Source organism: Ambystoma mexicanum, chromosome 10, assembly GCF_040938575.1.
Source record: "Ambystoma mexicanum isolate Mex_15411 chromosome 10, UKY_AmexF1_1, whole genome shotgun sequence".
Lineage (NCBI taxonomy): Eukaryota > Metazoa > Chordata > Amphibia > Caudata > Ambystomatidae > Ambystoma > Ambystoma mexicanum.
Window position 1 is genome coordinate 866,192,321 of NC_090932.1, and position 26,515 is coordinate 866,218,835.

Genomic DNA, 26,515 nt, shown 5'->3' on the forward strand with positions numbered 1-26,515 from the left:
AAGGCCATATGTAGTGGTTGGTTAGTGTTGTATAATACATAGTGGGCACGGCCATTGCTTATTGCAATTTATTATTTGAAAATATAAAGTGGACATTGCCAAAAGATGGGCAAACTGCTCAAGATCAAAGGCCATGGCCAGTGGTGCATTTATATGTTACAATATATAGCGGGCACAGTCAAAGATTATGTCTACTAGCCAGAATTGTGCTAATGTCCATGGATAGAGGCTAATCAGTGTATATAATATACAGTGAACACGGATGAAAGCTGTATCCACTGCAAAAGGAAAAAATCTATGGTTGGTAGCCTGTTAGTGTTTTACAATATTCAGTGCACATGAGTGAATGTTGTGACCACTGTCCACAACTGAAGGCCATGACTAGTTCCCACTAATGTGTTAAAATATATTTGGCCATGCACACTGACCATGGCTGAAGATGAGGCTTAATGCCAGTTACTATTGTAATGTAATTAGTGATGTCCTCAGTGATGCTATCATTGTGGTCGTAAGCTGAGCAACAGGGGGTGCGAAGCTAAGGTGGCTTTAGCTGAATTTCAGGTATTTTGTTGCGTTAAGTTCTCGTTAAGTTCTCACCTTAACGTCCCTGCAACTAAAGCTTTTTCCTTGAATATTATTTATCAAGAAAGTTATGGGGGAGAAAAGGGTTTGCATGCGAGTTCCATGCAGCATTGAGCTCAGAAACTAGAGAACTAGGTGGCGTTGTGGAATGTGCGACTTGGCTCAAATGAACTTTCCTACAGGATAGTAAATGACCGCACTGGCAAGTTTATTAATCGGTCTATGAGATTTTTAATGTGTTCACTTGACTCACCGGACTGTATCAAGGTGTCCTCACTGCTGTGGACACCTTCATAAACTGAAGGCAATTGGCATGTCTCCCTTGGCAGAGACAGTGGACTTACTTGCCACGAGGACTACATGGAGAAGGTTGGGAAACGGCCTCCTGAGTGGCTTCTAACCCATCGAGCAGTTATTTTGCTGTTTTCTATTCTCAGTAGAATGGATCTCTCACTTTTGGTAAACGCTTTGCTGAAATTTAGTTTGGGCTAAGCGCCACCTATAAGCCGAAACTATTGAGGACAGATAGGGAGAAATGGCATATGAGGAGGGACACAAAGCTTGCAGGTGTTTGGTTATTTTGCCCACCCATTGACTGCCCATGACCATGGCCATTCCCATCCAGATGATGCCATAAAACACCTCCTCAGGGGAACTCTTTGAACTCGCTATAATTGAGCCGTACCACCAAATTGTGTGCCAGTGTTTTTTCAAAGGCGTCTTCTGAGAGTTAATGACAATGTGAGTTGTACACGTACTACTGGTGTAATAAAAATGTGGTAACCAGGTGTGCCTTCAGACTCTGTTGAAGGACACTTATAATAAAGTCATTTTAAAAACAACATTGGCAAAGCCAAAAGTTTGGGTTTGTGTATAGGTATTAGGCATTTGCCAGGCACTGCTGTTAGATGCCCAAGTATACGCACCATTTTGCATCTGCTCCCATCATTGACCAGTTAATACCAATATGGCAGTGCCTGGCAAAAGCCTTTCCCTCCCATGGCTAGACAGCCCAAATTGTTAGCTTTGCCAATGCTCGATTTAAGGGCAATCCATAACACAAGGTACAATTTCCTTGCAAAACATATTGAGGATTGTCAATGATGTTGGAAGATAGCTTGCAGGTACTAAAGAACTTAAACAAATGAAGGCATTGAAATGGTTCTTGCAATGCACATCATCTATCTTAATGTAGAGGCGCTGGATTGTTGAAAAGGAACTAGAGTTAATGCATGAACAGCACCATGGTACGGCTCTGCTAAGAACCGCCATACTGCCTGAAGTTAAAGTAAGAGTACAACCATCATTCTTTAAACTAGAAACAATAACATGCCTGACTACCAGTACGGCTGGAACTTTTTTAAGCCGTTGCCCAATATGGTTTCCATAACAAACAGCTTACACTAATATACAACGTTACTTTAGAGTGAGCTGTCTGATGCCTTTGCTTCCAGCCCAGCATCTAGAACCCAACTTTCTAAAATCCTGAAGGACTCAGGAAATTCTGATCATCGATAGACTATCATTATAGTGTTGTAAAGAGCTGAACCCATCAACATCTTGAATTCTGCCCTTCCTCGACACCGCCTTTATCTTGCCTGAAAACACTCTACAGTAGCAACAAGAAAATATGGGCCATCTTCAAAAACCCTAAATGGATGCATACCATTTGATGTGGGAAGCAAAGTTCTGAAGACAGCCGATTACAATGATGCCATTCGTGCAAGTAAAAGTATTGGAGAACACCCCCCGATGCTACTGCGTAATCAAAGTGGTCCAATTTAGGGAAAATGCCAAAAAGCTGGTGAAAGACGGAGACTTGTGAAGAAAGAGCTGTCATCTCTATTGACTGACATGTTATAACTGTTAGGTCCTGGAGTATAGGTGGCATATCAGCCAACATCTAATGCTAGGACGGCAGAGTAGGGAAGACCGCATTGGCAGGTGGATACACATCAGCCATTGATTCAACCTTGTCCCAACCCTCTGGAATCTTAAGAGCAACCAGGCATTGGGGTGCAAATATCACAGCAGAACATAACGAGAACCTACCATTGGCTGTTTATGCTGTCATCCAGACCACTGTGCGATCCTCAATGCTGTGTTGAACAGTGACATCAAGCATCTAACAGTGAACGACTGAGCCCAGCTGAAGGGCTTGCAGGTCATCCCCATTACTGGTGTCTGAGGACATGTATAGGGTGAAGCCAGTAAGCCATCAGGGGTTGAGGCTCTACAGCCACTGCCTCCCAGTCCTGGCCAGTAGTAGTGTGCATTCATTACAGTGCAGTCAGAGAAGGATTCCCAGCCAAGGATGAGTGCAGTCTGCTTCCATGTGGTAAGTATTAATTTATTTATATACATGCAGAACAATTTTCTTTTGATCACAAAAGAACATACAATTGATAAGAAATCAGATTTGATGGGAAGCAGTGAGCTTCTTACAATGGGGCGAGTTTGAGGGACATTCTGATCAGTTTGTGGAGGGGAGTAAATGCAACAGTTGCCCGGATAATACAGAAGTGGACATACATAGATTAAGGACAACCAAAATTGCACCTTTTTAAGTGCAGGTAGACTGTACGACCAGCTGTGCTCGGGATGTGACCATGATGGGTGAAGTGCTAGAGTGGAGGCAGAGGAAGTGAGGGACAGAGGCAGGTTAGAGGCGAGAGAAAAAATTAGCATGCAGATGAGAGGTAGGTTAAGAGGGTAACTGGGAGACGAGGAGGTAGGCTTTTAGCTTGGTTCTGAACAAATTTGTGTGGACTGTTTCTAGGATGTCTGTGTGAAGAGAATTCCATGGAAGTGGAGCAAGAAGAGAAAAAGAGCGGAAGCGAGAGGAAGCACAGGGATGGCGAGGAGCCACAAGGGTAGTAGAGGAGGCAGAGCAGAGATTATGGGAAGGCTTGTAGAGTTGGATAAAGGAGGATAGATACAGAGGGGCCTAACCATGGATAGATTTGTGAACCAGGAGAAGACATTTAAATCTGGCCCTGTTTTGCATCGTCAGCCTGGTCACAGTATGAGGGAGTTCAAAGAGAGTCTAGGTAGCGAAGTTAATGATCTTGCCGAAAGGACAGTAAGTATAGCTGGGGAGACCAAAGAGGAAGCTGGCACAGTAGTCCAATTTACAGAAGACAAAAGCGCTAAAGAGATGCTTTGCATTGTTGAAAGCAAGGAGGTACCTGATTTTCCTTATATTTAGGAGGTTGAGGCGAGCTTTGGTTCCATTTTGGAGATTAAAGCAGAGAAGGTGTGAGAAGAGTCATAGATGTTTCTAGCTGAAGACGAGTAGGGGAGATGTCAGGTGGGAAATGGATTGGCAGATGGAGATGGGAGAGAGCTTTTGTCAGAGAAGAGGAGCACCTCTGTTTTGGTAGAGTTTAACATCAGAGTGCAAAGCCATCCAATATTTAATGGCAGAGAGACAGTTGGAAAATTTGATAGTGAGATCAGAGGACAGTTTAGGAAAAGAGAAGATGATGTGGTTGTTGTCCAGAGTTGGTGTGAGAACCCAAATGAGGAAATTGGTGCCCTAAAACCAGAGGTGTAGAGTGTAAAGAGTGGACCCAATACATAGCCTTGTGGAACACCAGCAGCTAGACGAGTGAGTTGAGAGGTGTTGTTGCTCCAGGAGACAAGAGAATTGGTGAGGTGCAAGGTAGGATTCAATCCAGGCAAGGGCTCGACCGTGAATCCCAAGAAGAAAGAGTATTAAGGAGATCAGAGTGATCGTGTCAAAGGCAGCACAGGTCAAGAAGAATTAGGATAGGTTTGAGTGCTTAGCAGAGGCAATGAAGTTGGACACATTCATAAGAGCAGTTTTCGGTGGAGTGACGGGAGCGGAAATGTGCTTGTAGGGTTTAGAAGGTTGTGGATGTTGAAGAAATTGCTAAGACGGTTGAACACAACACTTTTAAGCACTTTAGATTAGTGCAGAAGGAGAGACACAGGGCAAAGGTTAGCTGGCAGGTTCAGGCTTCCCCTTGCTTTTTATTTTTTAGGAGAGGGAGGAGCGTGGCTGTTTTGAAAACAGAGGGAAAGCAAGCATAGTCGAAAGACAGGTGGGAGATTTCTGTGAGGTGAGAGGACACTAAAGGGGTAAAAGGCTTGACCAGCTGAGGAGCAAGAGGGTCTGATGGGGCATAAGAGGGGTTAACCTTCATCAGTGGAGATAGCACTTTGTTAGTATTAGTGTGACTAAAGTGGGCAGCAGAGGGTGATGGTAGAGTAGGCGTTTTGTAAAATGTAGGAGGAGGAAGTGTGAGGAAGGTCAGGAGAGCGTCTCTAATTTTGGAAAGATTTGGGAGAAAAGTATTCAGCTAGATCATTAGCTGTGAGAGTGAAGTTGATAGTCATAGGCTTAGCAGGAGTGAGGAGTGAGTTTGGGTGCCCCTATAGCTGGCGAGGATGGTTGGTGTGAGTCAATGAGGGATAGGTAGAATTCCCTTTCCGCTCTATCATGAGTGGACTTAAGAGAGATCTCTTCAATGATTTGTGTTGTAATGTGTAACATGCCCACTGCATGATTAATGTTCAGGAGCACCTATGCTTGATAAAACAGTTTTTTTTTCTCTGTGCTATTGCTTGCATGATACATCATTCGAATGTTTGCCTCTGTTGGTGTTTGGCTGGTTCCCAGTGCCATCTGCCATTAGCACTTTCGTGATCTGACATCTTCAAAATTCATCCACAAATCCATGATCTCATTCTGTCCTGTGTAAAACATAGCACATTCAGTACAGGACTTTTCTTAGCAATACAGTATTTTGTGGCCTGGTCTTGCAATTTGGCAAACAAAATTATGAGATAAAAAGTACATCTAGGGCTGGATGGGCACACACAATCGGGCATGTGATAGCTAGACAACTAGCTAACCCTATATTACGGTAAAAAAAAGTAGATTGTGTTTTACACATCTTCAGCTACAAATAGGCATTGTTAGCTGTCAGCTCGCCAAATGTCTAGTGGGTGGCTTACATCCTTTCTTTATTTTAAAGTCATATGCACCTCATGCTGGGACATGTGTCGTGTTTATAGAGCGATTTGAAAGAATAACAGTATTTTGGATGAAAAAACAAGCTAGTGCTGGCTGCGACTAAACCTCTTTCCAAGGAGCCTGTATTGGGGCTATGATATTTTTTCCCGATTTCAAACTTGGATGCATTATATGCATTTTATTCAAAGGTGGCAGAAATATGCTATAAAAACAAGATTTAAATGGTGTTTACAGTACCTCATCTTTGAGATGTTTAATGAATGCAAAAGGTGTGTACGTGGAAATATGATGGCAGTGCCTAGAAAATGCCTATACCATAACCAAAACGTTTTCAAGCACATGCTACACATGTAGGGGGTGTTTGGTGTTGTTCCCTTGGAAGAGGCTATACTCTGTCTATTAGAGAAATGGCCATTAGGGTACACAGCAGCATCATTTGACGCCGCTAGAATGCAACATAGGTGTCCAGCGGTGCAAGAGAGGCGATTACACCCTTTTATTTGTATATTTCTAGCGTTTTAAGGCAATGTTAGAAATGTTATTGAGGTGGGACCCAGGAACACAACAGGCCCACCAAAGGAGAGCATGAAGCTGAAATAGCCAGGAAAGCCAATCAAGACCCTGATGAGTGATGGTAGGAACTTTTGGATTTGTTGGCAAGTCAGAATTAGTTGCAGTGGACAAAGGATGCAATAGGAAATTAGAAGATTTGTTGAATACCTTAGATGATTCTACTAGCATGGCTATTTCTGGAATCTTGCAAGCCTCCAAAAAGATTAGTTCCCAGGAGTTGAGGTGCAGTGGTGTAAACCGGTGATGTGGGCTGAGCTCACTAGACATGCAAAAACCCCACGAAGGGGAACCACAGCTTACATTAGAGGAACGCGTTCAGTACCTTTCCTTCACCATGGCCAGAACAGCTGCAGGACCGTCCATGAAGATGATCTTATGGCACCTTCTAGACCTTCTGCCAGGAGTACATTAAACTGCCTAGAGGAGAGCTAGATGGGTTCTAGACTCATCGCCAGGGGTCTTGTGGACAGAGTTCTATCACTGTTTCCCTGTGGATAACTACGATTAGGACTATACTGCTGTGGTAGTTTATGATGACACTGATGAGCACAGGGGGATTCTGCAGAAATCTCAAAGCTGCAGAACTAATTGGTAACACCACTGATTGATTAGAGATACTGGTCGCATCCTGATTGCACGTCATTGGTCTTGCTGCAATTAGTTGCTGTATGCACAAATATGGTATTTAGGCAATAAGCTTGACGAAAGCAGACCAGACGCCCCCACGCAATTTTCCGGGTAGGACTACCGTGGCCCCCTTTGGTAGGTCAGATCATTTTTCTTGAGCACGGCAGGGATCTGTCTAAGGGTATAGAGACAGTCTGGGATACCCATTAGGACTGGCTTTTAAACTCCATAAGGAAATGATAAATGTCTAACCTCGCACAGGGGGGACAAGCTGGAGAGTCAACTATTGGGCCCGACAGGGTACATGCTTTTTAGGGAATATCAATTAATCTGATATTAATAAAGTTAGGTGGTCTTCCAGGTTCGACAGAAACCCTATCATCTGGCAGCAATTCGGATGGTGTCAGATTTTTTTAAAGGTTAGGAAAGTATATTAATACTTTCATTGACGATACCCATACCTGTGTTAAGATATTCATGTCCTAGAGGTCGTTTAGTTGGTTGTTCCCTAACCCCTAGAAAAATCGTCTCACTGCCAGGCAGAGGTTGCAGCAGCAAGATTACAATCCCGTCAAACCCACTTCCTTCCCCCAGCATTGGCAGGAATTCAGGAAAAGATGTACAAGAGGTCAGGGAGGATGGGTGCTGTTCTCTAAGACTACATCTTTTTATTTGAAGTATGACAAAGCTTCCTCAGGGGGGGTAAGGGAACTAGCATTTTTTGTAAAACTGGTATCTTTTTTTCTAGAGATTTATGGGTCACACAGACTACAAAAGTTCAGGTTAGAACTTACCCAAACCGAAAGAAATTATGCACAGATCTCCTCGGAAGGAAAGGAATAGCTTTCAAGAAGGCCATGAAAAAGGTTTCCTTTCATCCTTTCGATGTAGTGCGCAACATCTTGTGTGCAAAAAGGAAACAAGGTTTCGACCAGTAATAAACCACAGGGATGTCAACAGGTTCTTCATTTAACATTACTTCAAGATGGATATGACTGCACAGTTGAGACATGTTATATCCAGGAGACCAGCACCACAGGTTGGATCTGATGGAGGCATAGCTAGTGGATGGTGGCAATCTTCAGGGATCACAGGAATTGGCTCCAATTTTCTTGGGAGCAATTTTCGTTCCAGTTTGTGGTCCTGCCTACCTGCCGAACCTGGTTTCTAGACAATATTCTTAAGGCTTGTGATAGATTTTCTCTTAGAAATGGGTTTGAGTTTACTCCCCCTCCCCGGATGCAGAGCCCCACATACGATTTTGAAGTAGGAGTATTTTACTCCATATTTTTATGAAGTTGGGAGTAAACTCAACTTAAATCCCATTCCTAGTAAGATTATTTTTTTAGGAGAGTAAAACATATTTTAACTCACTCTTTTTGAAATGTATACTTCTGTGTACAATGTTCACCTTAATGTTCCTCTTTAGAGTAGTAGCAGTAGAGCTCCTTCGTATATCACTGCTCTGCTGGACCACTGATGGGAACAAATCCATGCAGCAATGTGAATCCAAGCAAGTGCCAGGAGCATATGTGTATTGTTTCCTATGGTTTTAATCCCCATTTTATTGTTTGCCTTTCTTTAGGGAGCAAAAGTGGCCCTTACATTACTTTCTTTAGGGCTGGATATCATCCTAATTTTGCCAGTTCAAGAAAGGTGTGTTTGGCTCACCTCTGGCAGACTGCAGACCTCCCTTGCTGGGTGGAGTTCACTGTACATTGTGAGAAACGAGAGATGTGTTCAGCTCATAGATCTTTCAGTGTCTGAGATTTCCGATCAAAGACTCACTTGATCAGATGTGATGGGGATCTTTTCCTCCAAAATTTATGTTTTTTTTCCTGCCCCTCTGAAATAAATGGCTTCTCAAAGACTAGAGATTTAGGCATTAAACAAAAACATGGACAATGTTTTGTCACTCTAATATATCAACATGTTAGAAGGTACAAGGTCCAGGAACCTCTCCAATGTAGCAGCGAATTTCTGAGATTACTGTCTGAAGTTCAACATGAATGTTCATGTGGATTATGTCAGAAACGCACCATCTTGTGGAGATTGATGGTCTAGTCACTGGGTGGACAACAACAACTGACAGCTGCTCATTAGGGTTCTTCTTTGCATTTCCAGCACGTAGGGTTGGGGTTGGGGGGGGCATTTCAGGTAGACGTCTGCTTCTCGTTCAACCGCTAGTTAATGAGGTCTTTCAACTGTTGCGTGGACCCATTTGTAGAGGCAAGAAACATGTTCTTCCAGTATCGTGGCGGGAATCCCCGGTATGCATTTCATATTCTCAATTACAGCCAGGACTACATGTTAAGAAGCCAGTATTGTGTTGAATGCTCCATTGTGGCCATTTGTATTGGCATTGGTATTGTTTATCCAACAGTTGGTTTCCAATGGTACTTGGATTGACTAGGGATCCTTTTACGGTTACTACTGGTGTGCAATCTACTTCTGAACGAGCACGAGGGTGGGAGGAGGAGTGGCTACCAATACTTTCCTTTTGGCAGACAGATTCCCTACCTCTCTTGGCAAGGCAATAAATGGTGGGCCTCTAGCACCATTTAATCTTACCAGGTGACATGGGGAACTAGAGTTTGCTGTTGGTCCAGTAGGAGTGCGGATCACGTTATCACATATCTAAGTCCTACAATTGTTAGCCACACTCTCCCCTCCTACTGCTTATTACACTATCAATATTTACAGGACAGCTATTTTCTTGTTTCATAGACTGGTGGATGGTTTGCTGATTAGAGCACACACATTGGTGTGCTGCCTCCTGACAGGGATTAGGATGACCTCATAAACCTATGTTCTCCTGCCTCTGAGCTGTCACTTTAGTGCTGTCCAGATTCAGGAATGGTTACCTAGTGGTGGATTTTCGCGCCATCCAATGTCAGCTAAGCAGCCAAGCTCGTGATTTTAATGTAACTAATTTTGTTCATGAGGGCAATGGATGCTAGAGACTTTGATCTCTGAGGCAGATATTTTACACTAGATGATGCTAGCTTTAGGTTGTCTTGTAGGGCAAAGGCAGTTTTGACTTTGATCAAGTTTCCTTGTTTTCTGGTGGTTCCTGTAATACATGTGGCTAAATGTTTGAAGGATTAAGAGGACCTAATTTCGAAAAGTTAGTCTCTTTCTGGAAACCTTGTGGTCCTGTTTTCTTTCCCAAGCTAGCCAGGTGGGTTAAATAGATCATATCTTTGGCAGGTATTGATGTTTCACTATATGGGGCTCATTCGGCTTCAAATGGAAGGTCACAGATTTGATTGTGAACATATACGGTCACGTGGGCTTTCTCTGTTTCTGGCAGAGAGGTGTTGCACCGTCTGTAACAGGCTGCTGAAACCACACACCAGTTAGCAATACTACAAACGGAAGACAACAAATGCTCCATATGTCGTAAGAGTACATTTTCCAAATCTAATTTAAAACACAAATACCTGTGTGTCATCGCATTAAAAACATGGTTTCAGGCACCACAGTTAACCTGGCAAGTCGAAACAATTCACACATATCAAAATTATGTATACCCTGCATATTAACCACATGTTGGAAGGGGGATCATATACATAAAACACATTATTACATCACAACACTAGAGTTTAGGTTAAAAGGGTTGGATTGAAAATAAGAAGTAAATTGTAGGAGAGTATGCATTCTTGCTCTCTCTAAACAGGTTAGGGATTGACAGCAGTAGAGGATACAGGGGTTTTACAAAGAACACTAGAGCTCACCAGTCTCTAGCTTCTATGAGGAAAGCAGTATCCCTCACAAAAGTCAAAATACACGGTGGGTCCAAGCCAGAGCCTTCACATGCATAGCTCACAAGATGCCACAAGGATACATTAGTCCTCGCCATTGGGATATGAACTAGAACTAATTACCATCATATTTCCCCTAAAAAAATTAAACAGGGTTCTTATATCGAGCTTCATACTGGAGGCCAGCCTCAAGTACGATAACAGGTTTTGAACCTGTGCTGCTCGGCATCGTCTTGCCTTCAAGACATGCGCATTAATCTTGAGCTATCCTCCTGGATTCCTTCCCCTAAATGGAACAGCAAGCTTCTCAGCAGAAATCTGGTCCTTAATGTAGACCTGTAGAACTAGTTAACTGAGGAGGAGTTGTAGAGGGTAAAACCTGTTGCAGCCCAAGCGTACAGCCACCTATCAATCACTGCACTGTATTTAGAGCATCAAGCATTGGCAAAGCCAGCAGGTTCAGCTTCTGTGCAGACACGCCATTTGCCAGGCACTCCCTTAATGGAGCTCCCTGGCTAGAAGAAGAAAAGAAAAGATGGAAAATGGTGACATTACTCAAGCAGATAATAGCTGTGCCTGGCAAATTCCTAATACCTATACACAAACCAAACCTGTTGACTTTGTCGATGTCTGTTTTTAACAGGACTTCAGCGCAAGAAATAGATATAAATCAAGTGGCTGAAGGCATACTTGCTTGAGATACTTGTATTAGTCCAGTAGCACATTTACAGCTGCAATTTCGCCAGTAACTCTCAGCAGACTGCGTATTAAGAACACTTGAACTTACATGGTAAGTTACAGGCATACTTTCAACTTAGTTACATCATTTACAAGGAATGGGATGACAGAAGTGATTGAAGAGAATAGGTTAGAGATACAATAGGCGCAAGTGCAAAAATAAGTATACATATATAAAAAAAAAGAGATAGGCAACTTCATAATCAGCTTATGGATCTAGTATACAGGGGTAGTCTAGTATTCAGTATGTTCTGATATATACAGGTTTAGGGCTGGCCATGGGCATCGTTGGTAATTTGCCAGTTTATGATCTTGCGCCTAAATATATAGAAAGGCTGGTCTGCTCTCAGAGGAGAAGGTAATGCATTCCAGAACTGGGCAGCCATGACCGGCAAGCTGGTTCCTCCTGCCTTTTTTAGCTTGAATATAGGTACAAGTAGACGTGCGGAGTTGATGGTCCTAGTAGGGCAGGTCAATGAATGTTTGTTGATTCTCTCACATAAGTATGTAGGGGCTGCATGGTTAAGACATTTGTGCGTTAGGGATGCGGTTTTGAGCATGATTTTATCTTTACTATCGAGCCATTTGGTACGTCGTCTTAGGTGTGAAATGTGTTCTCTCTTGGGTATACCAGGGGGTCTGTAACATTTGACCCTCTAGATGTTTTGAACTACAACTGCCATTAGCTATATCCAGAATAGTCAAAAATGAGGGATCTTGGGAGTCATTAGTCAAAAACATCTGGAAAGCTGCATGTTGCCGATCCCTGTTATTGACAAAATGAAACGTTGAACAATGAAACAAGTAACATAAAACAGAGCTCCCATGACTAAACCTTCTATATATGCTCAACTACAACCAAAACACGCAAAATGTTAAATTGGCCAATACTCACAGAATATAATAGAGTAACACTAAAATACTGGATAATGCTGTACAAAGCCATGAATTTGAATACACAGAAGGAGGTTATTAAAGCAGCACGTCCTTCCCTGTGAAAGGAAAATATATAACGAAATCAATTTGGATATTTGCATCAGTGATTTTAAGACATTTAACTTTCCATATAAAATACAAATATTTACAATACTTTATAGCGAGTCTCAAACACAATCAAAATGGGGCACGGAGAAAACAATACACATCAAAAACCAAAATGTAGAAAGAGAAATCAATTAAAATGCTGCAAGGTAAAATATAGATTTTAAAAATAATTTCCCAACATCACAGAAAAATAAGAGAATAAAGATCAAGAAAGACATCTTTTCATTGGCAAATAGTTCAATCAATTGGCTAACATTAAATCTGTAAATGGATTAGTGTAGAATCAATTAGATTACATGATTTTAAAATGAGACGCGAATGAGAATAGTGATGGCATAAAAGAACAGTTGCATTACCTAATTAGGTTTGGGACACACGAAATACTGGGCGTCCTGGAGGTAAAAGGCGATGCCACAGAAGCCTCCAGTTCAGACAATGATATACCACTGTGTGCCCTCTTTAGTGCCTACCAGTTCACATGGGAATTAAGAATCTGTTTTAGTACAACTGCAAGCAGAAAACGCAATTACCATACAATAGTCAAAGATTTACATGAGTTTGGTTTCACAAGGTATCCACATTTATATACTACTAAAAATGTACAACAAACACGGGCTGACGCCAACACAACAGTGTGTTCCCAATTATCCCCATGGAAGTAAGGATTGCAAGTACGATACATGCTCGTCTGGGAATCAGTAGAACTCATGCTGTTTGCAGGTTCAATTCCAAATTAATGACGCTCATCAAACAATACGAATTGTGAAATGAGGCAGACAATGCTTTAAATGAGACCAAAACACATGTGCTGGACTACGAATGTAGAATGTTCCACCAATGTCTAGTTCCTTAAAGTGATGACACCTAAATTCGAACGTGAATTCTAGGCGCCATTAAAGTGATTATAATGCACTTGAATAATGATCTTCAACAAAAGTCTGAACTTGAATGTAACATTTCCCAAACACAATGAAACAAGAAAATGTAATTTGCAACAGCACCACGTGACGTTGACATTATCACTGCTAGCAAAGTAACAGTTTGGGGATATATAATGTTATTAAAATACACTTTGACAGTTCGGTCTTTACTGCCAGTACAGGAATAAAAAATACATCAGTCTTTGCTTGGTTTATACGCTGGTAGGGGAAATGAATGCACTGGCTCTGGAAGATGGCAGATGACACAGCTGCGGTAAAAGTAAAAGGAAAACAGGCTCATAAAGTGGCAGTCACTCAGAGGCTCTAGACGAAAAGAGTGCAGGGATCAAGGCTCACGGCTTGACGAAGGGTCCAACGTGCATATTCCCAGAAAGGGGACAGATCGTATGTTTTCAGGAAAGGGACAAACCAAAGGCTCAATAAGGGGACAAAGAGCACAGGTTCAGCGAGGAGGCAGCATATACCAGAATTCACACAGTTCCCAAAATGCAGGACAGTTTCATAGGGCTACAGCATTTCCTTTGAAGGCGCAACAGCTGCAGAGTAGCAAAAAAGCTGAGACCAAGTTTCTTTCGCAGGTAGAGTGCCGGCCCACAACAATGGATCCAAAAGGGGCAGCCTTCAGAGGGGGGTTGGAAGAAAAGAAACTGGTAATCCAGAGGATGCAGTTTGAATAGTGAGCTTTCTGAGAAGGCTTAGGCTTATATGAGGAACCTAGTCCAGGGCAACAGGATTGGGGACAGAAGGCAGAGCGAGGGGAGAAGCCTACCAGCCGGCGGCTTCCGACCTATAAACAGCATGCAGAGCCACCCCCACTCCTCATCTGTTTTTCCTTCAAGTTCATTTCAACACAGTGATGCATGTTTATGAATATGGCTGATTCTGATGCTCACAAATGGGAACGGAGTGCCTCCCACCCATGTTCCGCAGCCCCTAAGAGGTCCAGTTAACGCTACGATCGAACAGTTTAACTGTGAACATCCAGTATATACAACGTTTATGAACGGATAGGACACTGGATGGACCGATATACCATTCCGTACTGAAAGATGAACTATTAAGATTGTAGCCTTTTGATCAGGCGTCTTAACTACACCATGATCCTACACTTTTTGACTTCATTATGCCTCGTCCATTGATTCCAATTTGAAGAGTCAGTCAACGGTCATCTAATATTGCACATAGTGTTGCACCGGTTGTGTGTGAAGATTTTATCTGCCACGTTGGTTCCCCTGAAGAAGTTCTGTACATTTTCTTACAACAAAGTATAAGAACGAAAAATGTTGGGAAATGTTATAACCACTGTAATTTTCAACAGTGTAGAAATACTAATGTATTAAATTGTATAAGGACCTAATTAGAGGTATCCGCCAACTGTAGATTTATGCTATGAAGTTGAACATACTTTTGAACTAAAGGGTGTTACGAGTACCGAAACGACCAACGCTGTTTTTCTTTTTATATCTTGTTTTTATGTTTTTTGCTAGGTGTATGTATTTTGAGATTCTGCTGTTTTGCACAGCACTTTTTGGAGGTGCGATTTATTTTACTTTTTATGTGTTATTAACAATTTTGGGATAATATTAAGATACTAATTTATCGATTATGAATATATGTCTCTTCTTGAGAATGGGGATTTTGTTCATTGCATTTTTTGTACTGAAGGGACTGATAATGTGTTTGAGGCTTAAAGAAACAACACAAGGTTGTTGGGATTTACGGTTTTGTTTCTGGTAGGTGTGTCAGGGAATGGTCCCAAAGTCCCACATTTTCCCTGTTTCTTCCTTTGGTTGGTATTATGCAATTTTATGGAAGACAGATTTAATACTTAACTAGCTGTTCTCAGCATATCAAGCAATGCTGTAGCTCAGTCGCCGGTTTTCTCCTCCCACGTACTCTCATCTTTGCGGCCCTCTTCCAGGTTTCAGGTGCTCTGCTCTTCTCTGGCCCAAACTCCTCAACCTCCTTTCTGCCCATTCTCTGCCAACTGCCAACGGCTTTCTCTGCTCCTCTTCTTTTGCCAAGTGCTCACTCCCTTCTAGCTACTTCAAGCCATACCCACTTCCTTGCTCTTCCCCCGTTTCAGTTTGTCCACCCCATTTCAAGGTGCCAGATTCCTTGGTTCTCGACTTTACCATTTGTTTGGATGGCCCCCCACTGCCTCTTGTCGTTCCGCGTGCCCATGCCTCTTCATGCCCAGACTCATTGTGCCCCAGTCCAGCAGCTGGGCTCCTGTGTGCAGAGTTTCTTCGTTTCTTCAAGTGACCCAGCTCTAGCCGGGTACCCGAGGAGCTGCACATAAGTGGGGCTGGCGTATCAGTACGAGGTTGTATGTGCATGCATGCACAGTCTTAGCTTGCACAGATATCCTAAGAGTATTGTATAAAATAGATATGCCCTTTGTAAAGACTGGAGGGGGGTGTCTGTACTCCTGCTCTCTATATGGTAGAGGAGAGGCACAGATGACCCCAGCCAAGATTATCTATTACGGTAGCTATGGTTGTGCAACCAAGGCCTAGCTTCTTAGGAGGTGATGTGGGCTGGCTCTTAAGTACAGTGAAGTCCCCAAGCACCCACAAAGGAATGTCCACACACTTTATTAGTGAAAACACAGTTCTTTATATAAATAAGGTTCACGTTATATACACAATCACAATAACACACTTTGTGCCCTGAGAATTATACAATGGTAAATATATACAGTTCTAGGTGGTACCACTATTACTCTGATTCCATTAAAATGCATCAACTGTTCTCGGTTCAAATAGCATACGAATCAACACAGCAAAACGATATCAACCATAGAATTAGGAGGAAAACAAGTTGGTTGAGACAATTGGTAGAATACTGGGGCCCTACCCCTAGGCACAGTTCTGTATGAGGATCCCCCCACATGGGCAATCTGTAAATGAAGATGCACTACACGCCCAGTCCAGATATTGTTTATTAGAGTCTTACATCCTTCTATAAAAAGTCAAACTGCCCCAAAGTACCTGGTTTCATAGAGTTCTTCGGTGAGTCATCGACAGGCCCTTCTTGAGCACACTCCCTTTAAAGGCAGGAGCCGCGGGTCATCGAGATTTGGCGAAGAAAAAGGGGTAACACTGTTGTTGCGGCAGCAGCTTCGGTTCTTGCGGTACTCGTTGACGATCGGCGGAAAACGTCTTTCAAGCAGAGGCGCGCTGTGCACCTTGTCGACAAGTGTTTGTTGCCGCAGAGAGTCAATGAAGAACTTTGGCCCAAAAAGGGCGTAGACACGTCAGCGTCTGGCGTCGGCAAACGGGATGGGACCACGGCGGGCTTCAGCAGCTTCGTCAGTGTCTGAAGTCTTCAGGTGGCGGGAAATCCACCAGCGGATTCTCCTCGGTCGGCGGCCTTGACTTTCTCCGGCAGGACAAAAGCGGTCAACGAGGATAAGCAAGGGCGTCCTTGGATCACATGTCTTAGGCAAGGGAGCACTGCGGCTGCAGTCTGCAATGGTGGACAGCTGTCAGGTGCTTCTCTTCGTTCTCCTCGGCGGCCCCCTTCTCCGGTCAGCAGCCTTTCATAGGTCAGTTTACCAGGGAACTTGGGAAAAGATCAGCTGGTGCACGATGGTCCCTCGTAGCTCGGGAAGAGGTCTCCTAGCCAGGTCCTCCCTTGGCTCAGTTCCTTGACACAGCAGCTTTCAGATTAGCGAAGGACAGCATCAGCAATTCTTCTTCCAGTGGGCTTCAAAGCATCTGTTTCAACTTCAGCTTCTGAATGGCGTCAGTTTCGATGTCAGTTTCTACCTCAGCTGCTGAATGATTTCTAGCAGTGAGAGGTCCCCAGATATACTGTTGATCTCCCATTCACTCTGCTGGGTCACACTCAGGCAACCAATCACTCAGAAGGGCATTCAGGCAGCCAATCAGGCGCACAGTGCATTCAGGTCATTCTTCTCCATCCAGACACTCACAACACAGAATGTGGATTCGGACAAGCACTTTGCCATTCAGCACTACACACTGCATTCGTACCGGTTTTGGGCAGGGCTGTCCCAGTCAATGTGTCAAGCACCAGATACTAGACACCCTTAACACCGAATGCGTATTCGTCAAACACTCCATTCACCCAGGTCCCACTCCACGGGTGTACCCACAACATAAAGTCATTGGGAAGGCTCCTGCCAGTCTGGCCTGGAATTCCCCACAACACCATATATGGAACTTCCACCCAACAGCCAGTCAGGGGGAAGGGACAGAGTCAGGGCTTCCTGGGACTTTGGGAAAAGTAAGGTAATAGGCGACAGAAAGCAAGAGGCCCCAGAGGCCATCTTGTTTCCTATCAGGAATCCACTGATTCCAATGACAGGGCCTTGGCATCCAAAAATGGAGACGCTCAGGGCACCTGTCAAATCAGCACGGAGCTGCCACCAGCCCGTACCCTGCCCTGTGGGCCACTCACAGATGCCCAAAAACATACACTAGGAGTACATGGTCGTACTCCCACCCATGGGTACCATAAGGGTATCCCAAGGGTCTGTTCACCAAACCAAATACAGGAAGAGGCGTACCGCCAGGAGTCCCACGTGATCTCCTGCGCGAAAACAAGACAGAACGTATGATAAAAAGCAATAAAGGACAAGGATTCAGAGGCCCTGTCCCTCTGATGCATTTCCAGCATCACACCCATAATGTCCAAAATGGTACCCCTCTCACCACAGTCTCTCTATGCACAGTTTAAAAGTCTAATTAAAACACTACAGGACGTAATCAACTTTAAAAAGTAAAGTGAAACTATGTGTAAAATGTATGCATGATTGTACTGCAGACAGGTTAACATGAGATTGAAGCAATCAGGTTAAGTGTTATGGCCCTTGAGAAAGAGTCAATTCCCTTCCCTACACTCAATTGTCTGCCTCAACCTTGTTGCCAATAAGAGGCTTGAAAAGAGTGTGTGGAATGGGGAGGAGAGTGGATCTTGCCTGCTTCAAGCTCCTCATTTTTACATAAACCCTGATCTCTTAAGATTATCACTGCACTGGAAATGCAACTTCTACATGGTCATTTTATGTGGCGCTCAAGATTATTTAAACGCACTCTGGTGGTACACAAGGGCTTCTGCCCACCAAAGGATAGTCCAGCGGATAGTAGATTTTGGATGGTAGCAGCAGAAATTTGGTACATAATCAGTGTAGATTGCAAAAGACTGGTGGGAAATAAAAAATAAATAAAAACTGCTTAAAGAAAAGATGGCACCAGACCTCCTGACACTCAGCTCCATATTCTGTCTAGCTGCACTCACTCTACCAAACAGCCGAGGACCGCGCACAAGACTGTGTGTGTCTTGCTGGCCTTGCTCGGACAAGCATCCTGCTGCATATCCAAGATCTGGATTGGGTCATTGTGTTAAGGGGCACAGCCTCGGCTAGAGCAGAAGCAATTTGCTGAGAGCCAGCATGAACTATCGCTACTCCTTTGCCTCATATGCTACAGCCAATGCCAGAAAGTGAGGTAGAGTGTAAGCCGCACTGCTGAGTGGTCCCTTCCGGCATGTTGAAAAGTGACATAAGAAGGAGCGATAGACCAATTGTTCGGAATATCCGCTTTGGATGTTCATAAAGACTGCATGATCTTCATACAGTTATTTCATAAACACAATATGTACCCAGCGCAACAGTGCCTGCCAATCAGCACCCTGGAATCCTGTGCAGGAATCGCTGGTACAAGCCCATGTTCCAGGGCGGCAGACAACTGCTTCTCCATGCACTTGGGGTTCATTGTTTGTACCAGTCAACCACCTGTCTATCACTTCGCTCCCCTCCCCACCTATTTTTCTACTTTCTTGCTGTCCCGGAACACTATGTCCTCGCCAGCACCTTCCATTGACCACCTTACACAGCCAACACAGAGAGCGAGAAGGGACTCACTTCCTGGCCCCCCTGGATGAACGGGCACCAGATCACGCGGGCCTGTTCATCAGAAAGAAAAAATGTGTTTTCACCCAAATTTAGCACCCACCACAATGAGTCAGGTGCTTATAGCTATAAGTCCTAGTTTCAGGGGCAGGCTTGTGTGGTAACAGCCCTAAAAACCTGCAGAGGCATTGTTTGGCATTGTTAATGCCCGTTTTAGTTGCAGTATGCTGTACCTTTTCTTTGTGTTTTGCGTCTCTTCTGTTGTCAGGAGCTACTGTTGATGGGTAACTTTCTGAGCACAGTGGTTGGGTGGTCCCAACTCAGGGCAGGCTCGCGGGGTTGGTACCATCCGTTTGATTCATGTACACCTTAGTTGGGCTGGCTTCATATTCTGTCCCTGTGGCACACATCACAGAGTGCATTGCTAGAGAGGTGTTTCCTTACTAACAAGGCCTCTGGCTTCTTTAGCCGGTCAGACAGCACGCGGTACTAAGCACTCGCTCATCATTTGTGCGCAGCCTGCATTCTGGCAGGGTCAACTCAGCCTTTTCATCCTTCCATGGTCTAGACATTGGGTACTACTGTGGCCTAATAATGTCCTAATAATGTTTTGAGTCCCTCGATTACAGCCTTGTCTGTTCCCAGTAGGCGGTCAGGGCGTAGAAGCATGTGTGGGTGGGGGGAGTAGACCGATGCAATGGGGGACACGTTGGTTGTGCTCTTCCATCGGGTGCTGGGGAATGAGGTACCTAGTACACTTTGAAAGTTAAGAGGGTGGCACGGTGGAGTGTACTGGACTCTCACCGAGATCTGGTTAATGTAGGCATCCTATTGCTAATAATGTATACAAGTGATCAGGTTGTCCCGAATGGACGGAAAACTCGTGACTCAGACTTTTGTTTTTCCTGCATGTGCATCGATTTCATTGCCTATTCCACCAGACCATATATATATATATATATATATATATATATATATATATATATATATATATATATATAATGTTTTGTTTTTGTCCTGTGTAATTAGAATCACTTTTTTGTATTAGGCTACCAAATGTGTTACGACCAAAAACTCGGTATGAGTAAGGCATTTTACTAAAACGTCTGAGTTTTTCGTCCATTCGGGACGCCCTGATCAATTGTATACATTATTACTTTGTTTACCTGGACAGATCAGCGAATCGCCAGGGTCCCTACATTTTATACCCCACATCCTATTTCTGCATTGGGTTTTCCTCAGCAGCTCTTGGTTTTAATGTTACATGTTCTCGTTGCACTCAGAGGGGACATAGAAAATTATGCAAGGTGTTGTCTCAGGGAGTCAGGACTGGAGAATATGGTTTGATACGGGATGTCGCAACAAGGTTTGGTGGGAATTGGTTTTAGGTTGGCGTGCCGGCACAGGGCAATAGCGACGAACGATGCACCACATTTGTGTTTATCGATAACACAACCGTGAGGATAAGTAACTCTTAAGCTTTCGGATAGGAAAATCCCTCATGGGCATACATTTATCACACAGCAGGTACCACAGAGTGTCTTCCAGAAACTTCGCAACTGGGCAAGTACCACTTGGTTGGTAACAAATTGTGTCCGGGGTTGGGACATTTTAATGTGGCTGCGTTTGATTTCTTAGGGTGTTTGTTGGAGTCAAATATTCCCAATCGGTCCCTGGTGCTCCGGTCCTCCGGATTGGTTTTCGCGAGGGGTAACTGTGGTTTTATATGGCATGGGAGAACGCTTGTCTGGCCCTCACAGGGGATTATGAGGGGGCTTTCCAGACTTCGACCAATGGGGTTGTATGGGGCTGGAAAAGTGCACAGGAATTTGGGGCAATGTCCAGGGTGGTAGCAGGCATTTAAGTAAAGGTGGTTCTAGGTGTCAGAGAAGAGGGTCGGTGGGCCACACTCACTGGGTCCTTTGGGGTATTTATGCCGAAGTACATGGGAGTATTGTACAGGTCCACCCAAGGTAGGATCAATGGCCGTATTTCCTGCTACTCTTGTCTCGTCAGTTTGTCAATGTGTGGCTACGTTGACCGGTTTGGAAGGGTCCCCATGTCATGGGGCTATGGTCAGTTCCAAGGACAGTTGGGCATCAGCCACGAGAAGCGGCAGATTTTTCCTTTTTTTCTGCGTGGAGGGGTAGCAAGTGTTATTTGGCCGTGGTGGCTGGTTTGTGAATACCTTACCCAGCCCCCTGGCGGCAGTCCTGAGCAAATAATATGGAGTGTGTGTGGCAGGCTGGGCAGTGGTTTCCTTTTCATGGGTCGCAGGTTATCTACATATACAGGATTGCCCCTTCTGCTGTGCATTGGTCCGGGGTAAGACAGGTTTTGTTTGTGTTCTTTTTTGGCGGGACCGTTTTTGTGTTGTTGGTCGGTGTTGGCCCCTCTCCTAGCCCAGAACCTTTCAGGTTTGAGGTAAATGGAGGGGCACGGCTGGGGGTGCTTGTCCCCACCCTTCGGCAGCCAGGGTATCCGCAGTCCTTTACGGGTGTAGTGCATGCGGGGGCAGGGTGCTGCGGGCAGGTATGGCTGACGGGAGCAGGCTATCCAGTTCAGGGAGGTGGGGGGTGCTCATCTGGTATCATCTCTCAAGGGTCGTGCCGGGTGTGGAGCTACACCCTTTGGCGAGACAGGGGCCCATTCTGAGAGACAAGTTCTTGGTAAGTGTCAATTTGGGGCTTTGTGTTTAGAATCTTGCCCCCTGGCGGCTGTACCAGTGCCCAGAGCCTTGGCTGACAAAGCCCCCACAGTAGTGGGGCGAGGGGCTGCTGACAGGGTTTGAGGGGGCCGGGTGATTGAGTTCCGGGGGGGGTGGCCGGGGGATGACTGGACGCAGGGTGAGGGTCCGGAGGGCTCTCCAGGAATCGTTCTCATTGGGTGTTCCAGGTGAGGGTTCACCCCTTCGGCAGGGCAGTGCCCATTTTGCAGGACTGGCTGTCAGTTTTGGGTTTCGGAGGTTTGTGGGATAGATAATTGCCCCCTGACGGCAGCCCCGGCATCCAAATACATGTCTAGGTATGGTCTCACTGGCAGCAGGGGGGGGGGCTTCGGGGCAGGGAGGAGTCTGCAGGGGTCTGGAGCGTTGGATCTGAGGGGGGCTGGATGCAGGCCTAGGGTAGGTGGATCGACAGGGCATTGTCTCTTAGGGCCGGGCCCACTGGTGCCTGGTGTGCAGCAGGCTCGTGGGACCCACGGTCTGGTGTCCGCGGAGGTGCGCAGGAGCCAGTGGTGGTTTTTTGTCATAAGGGTGGCTGGCACACGAGGGGCCGGTGTGGGGTTGGTGTAGCCGATTTGGGTTGGGTATGGTTTCGCAATCGGGGTATAGGTGCCTGTGAGGCCGCCATATGGCCGGCGGGGTGGGTGTTCCTGAATGGGGGAAAGAAGTTGACGAGACACACCCCCTGGTGGGAGGCCCGATCATGGTGGATTTGGTTTTTGGGTTATGTGGGGATGGAGCTTGTGGAACGGGTGAGTTGACCCCCCCCCCACTTTGTCCCCAGGGACTCTGGGCTAGTAAGGTTAAGTGGCAGGACGGTGTTGGTGGATGTGGAGGGGGGGGGGGGGCTGAGGGTTCCAAGTTACATGGTTGCATGGGTTGTTGGTGTTGGCAGGTTTACCATCTGATATATGGTTAACATGTCTTGTTTTGTATCCATAGATGACACCCTTTGAGGAAGAGAATGAGCCCAGGTATTCTAGCTGGTGAACTACCACCAGTGCAAACTAGGGTACTGTTGTGGGCGGAGGTAACGTCTGCGGGACCACACAACCGGTTGAAGAGGAATGCGGAGGTCAGCCCAACCAGGGAAGAGTTGATTTGGTTCCTTGGTGCCCAGGATTCAATTGGTTGGAGGTCAGGGCATCGGGCCGATTTGGTCTCAAGTGACGTGCATGAGTTCTGTGTGGTAGGGGTGGGGAGTGCCCCTGGCCGGTAGACCAGTGACCCTGTGGCAGTAGGTTGGAGCACATTGCATTGAATTGAAAAAGGGTTCAACCTTTTGTGCCACTAGTAGGGAGATTTATTGCTGACTTACGTTGGGGTCCTAGGTTTAGCAGGGAACAGTGAGGTGTCAGGCCAGGGGCTCATAGAGCGGTCCTCACTGGTCTGTGCAAGGGGCGAGTGGGTCTGGTCAGATTAGGGGTGACAGATTTCCCTCTGGCCCGTCCTGGAGCGTGGGGGGCATTGGCCATGGCCACTTCCCTACAATCTATTATGTAATGTTGATTTAATTGATGATGTAATGATGACACAATTGATGATGTAATGAGGATGTAACCGTTTTGATTATTTAATTCATATATGGCCTTGTCGCATTTTGGTGATGTAAGATATGTAATAAATGCGACCCAATGCCTTCCAAAAATGAACCACGCACCCACACACACAGGGTTGACGTTTTCCCCATTAAGACAATAAACAGCAGTTTAAGGGTTAAAACAGGCCATTGCACATTGCTTACTGCGTAGAAAAGCTGTGGCTAGACACATTAATATCAATAACCCCAAAGATTTAGGATATTATCGCGAATGACGGTGTTGATGTTTGCCCTGTGTCACATGCATACTGGACAACGGCAACACTTATTACTGAAACCACAATGCATTGCCTGAACCAACACACTGCATAAAAGGCAAAGCACTAAACTCAAACTTATGCTAAATTGCCCTGCTTTGCCATATGCCCTGTCTTTTCTGACAGCTGCTCTGTTGACCTAGTGCACAATTTGCTACTGCATGATGCATCAAGTTTAGGGAAAAGTTAGTTAAAAACATCGTGTTCAATGAGCAACAGAGAGGCTTTCACAAATTAGGACGATAAAATAGGATGCAATTGTTCAACCACATCAACCCTTAAATGTCCCGAAATCAATGTATGTCACTACACAGAGTGTTACTTCTAACACAGCTCATGTGAGTTATTTTAGTGCTGCAATGTCACCTAGCAACGGAAGTATGGTATAACAAGAGCAGTAAAATGTCACCATTATGTTGCACTGGAGTACATAATAAAGCACATACTCCCGTTCCAGCACTCTTACAGTGAGTGAAAACCAGAAGAGCCACACATTGTGACATTTCAGCAGACATACGTGACATACATATTACTGGTCCTCCTGGAATTATCAAATAAACATTGCAAGTAACCAATATCCTCAAAATTACGATTACTTGTAACTTAATTAGAGACGCAAACTACGTCGCTTTTTGAACTAAAGGTGTCAGCAGCGGAAAGGTGACGAAAGGAGATAGTCAGCACTTTAAAAATGCACACAAATTCTAAGTCAAAATGCATTTACTGCAGTTCAGGCTTTAAAAAAAAAAGTTGTCCCTTTTTGGAGAAAAGGTACATCTAGCACATTTTTTTTAAATTGTCAGACATTTTGAGTTAAACATTTCAAAGGCAAAACATAGTCCTTATTTCTCATTCCATATGACTATTTCATGGCTTCTACTAGATCCAGAGTGTACGTTCTAAATACACAGTAAGGGAAATATACTTACACCACAGTCGTTGGCCCCATCTCCACACATCCCAACGTAGTAACTAGCAAATAGAAAGAAACACAATCAATCTCCCTGTTCTGTATTGAAATAAACACAGGTCGTTCTAATGTGTCCAAAAGCTGGCACACTCTGTAGGCACCCCAAGAATGCAACCAACTGGCCGGCGGCATTGTGCATTCACATCCTGATGTCTAGATACACAAGGAAACGGGACAAACAAAGGAGACAGAGGTCATTTTGTACTGATAATGAATTTCATGCGCATAAAACGAGCCAGACCTAGACGCTGCATAGAGGATCACTTTCCACATCCACAACATGAACACATATATAATCTGGTCGATTGGGAAACCATAATATATTTGCAGAAGTTTTAGACAACAAATGTGGCCTTTCCTCAGAAGCCCAGTGTCTCCCAAGCTCTTTCTAAATCTACTTGCCTCTACTCTCCGCCCTCTGCAACTAATCCAGAACAGGACTGCAAGACTTGTCCTTGGCCTCAAGCCCTGGGATCCTATCTCTCCAGCTCTGAAATCTCTCCATTGGCTCCCTGTGGATGCAAGGATTAAATTCAAAACCCTCTGCATTGTCCACAAGGCTTTCTGGGGCCTGGGTCCAAAGACCTTCAGCTATCCCTCCACAAATACCTCCCCTCTCAAGCTCTTCGTTCCTCCACCTCTAACTCCCTTAGGGTCAGTCGTTTTTCAGAGAAACAAGGTGGGGGTAGATCTCCGTTTTCGGCTGGGGCCTCCCTCTGGAATAGCCTCTCTGGCAATCTAGTAAAACGTGAGGAGAACCATCTCCGGTGCCGGAAGCACCTCAAGACCTTCCTCTTTGCTTCTGCTTTCGCTTCCCCTCTCCCCTGCTGATCTGCTCTCTTGGCACTGTGCACCTGGCCACCCTGTCCCCTGGGCCCAGGTACCTGCTCACCCTGCCACCCTCTTACTGCCTCCTTGCCACCCCTTGCACCGGGGACTGTATCTGTACTCCCACAGTCCCCCAAGCACCCCCCCATTTTCTTCTTTTTCTGCACTTATCAGACTTACCCAGTCTGCTGTTGCAAACATAGCACACACCACTTGCTGGCTACACTACCACTGTTTATTGTATCTTTTATCTATTTATTTGTATTTATTATTATTTATCTGTTCTCCTCTGCTCCGCACTTTCCACTCTCCCCCTTCAAAGCACTTTTCCCCTTTCCCTCTCCCATGCACTTGCGCGTTCTAAATGTCACTGGGCCTAGTAAGATCGTTGTTCCCACCTGTTCCCCTCCCTTGCCTTGTCGCGCTCTGAAACACTTGTGTACGAGCGTGATACAAATAAAATCTCATTTCATTTCATGTATCCTGTATTATTGAGTCTACGCCCATCCATCTATTTAGGTTTTATACATGGCCATGCATCACTAGAGTCTCTTCCTCCTGACACGTGTGTTTAAAGGCCCACAAAAAGAGCTGTGGACTTCAAAAGGTTGGCTGTATGATGGCTTAGTAATCAGTAACTAAAATGATACTGTGCGAAGGAAATGAAATCAGAGGGGGTAGAACATGGTGGGATACGATATATGCATACCGTGAATAATGGCATACATTTTTTAAGAGCTATGACGATGCACTGTACTGGATTATATGAATATGGCGAATAAAAACAATACACATTTATTTTACAGTAGTGCCTCTACTGGTGAACACCTGGAGAGTGGAGGACACAGAGTGGTGGACGCTCTTGCATAGCGGTCTTTCATACACTGTCAGAAGAAACCGTATTTGACATGTCATTTTCTGAATATATATACGACCATGTTGAATCAATTTACGACTTCTTGAATTGTGCAATGCTTGCCTTA

The 26,515-nt window shown here is 44.8% G+C and overlaps 1 protein-coding gene across 2 annotated transcripts in view; it reads right to left on the reverse strand.

Annotated features, from left to right (window-relative positions):
• ATP13A3 (ATPase 13A3) overlaps nt 1-26,515 on the reverse strand; it is a 1,430,808-nt gene that overhangs the window by 255,407 nt on the left and 1,148,886 nt on the right. For both annotated transcript variants that reach the window (XM_069618570.1, XM_069618569.1), the window contains exons 24-26: nt 24,664-24,706; nt 12,687-12,796; nt 12,182-12,278 (exon numbers count right to left, since the gene is read on the reverse strand). In XM_069618570.1, the coding sequence (XP_069474671.1) occupies nt 12,182-12,278; nt 12,687-12,796; nt 24,664-24,706 (250 nt within the window). The remainder of the gene's footprint in view (nt 1-12,181; nt 12,279-12,686; nt 12,797-24,663; nt 24,707-26,515) is intronic.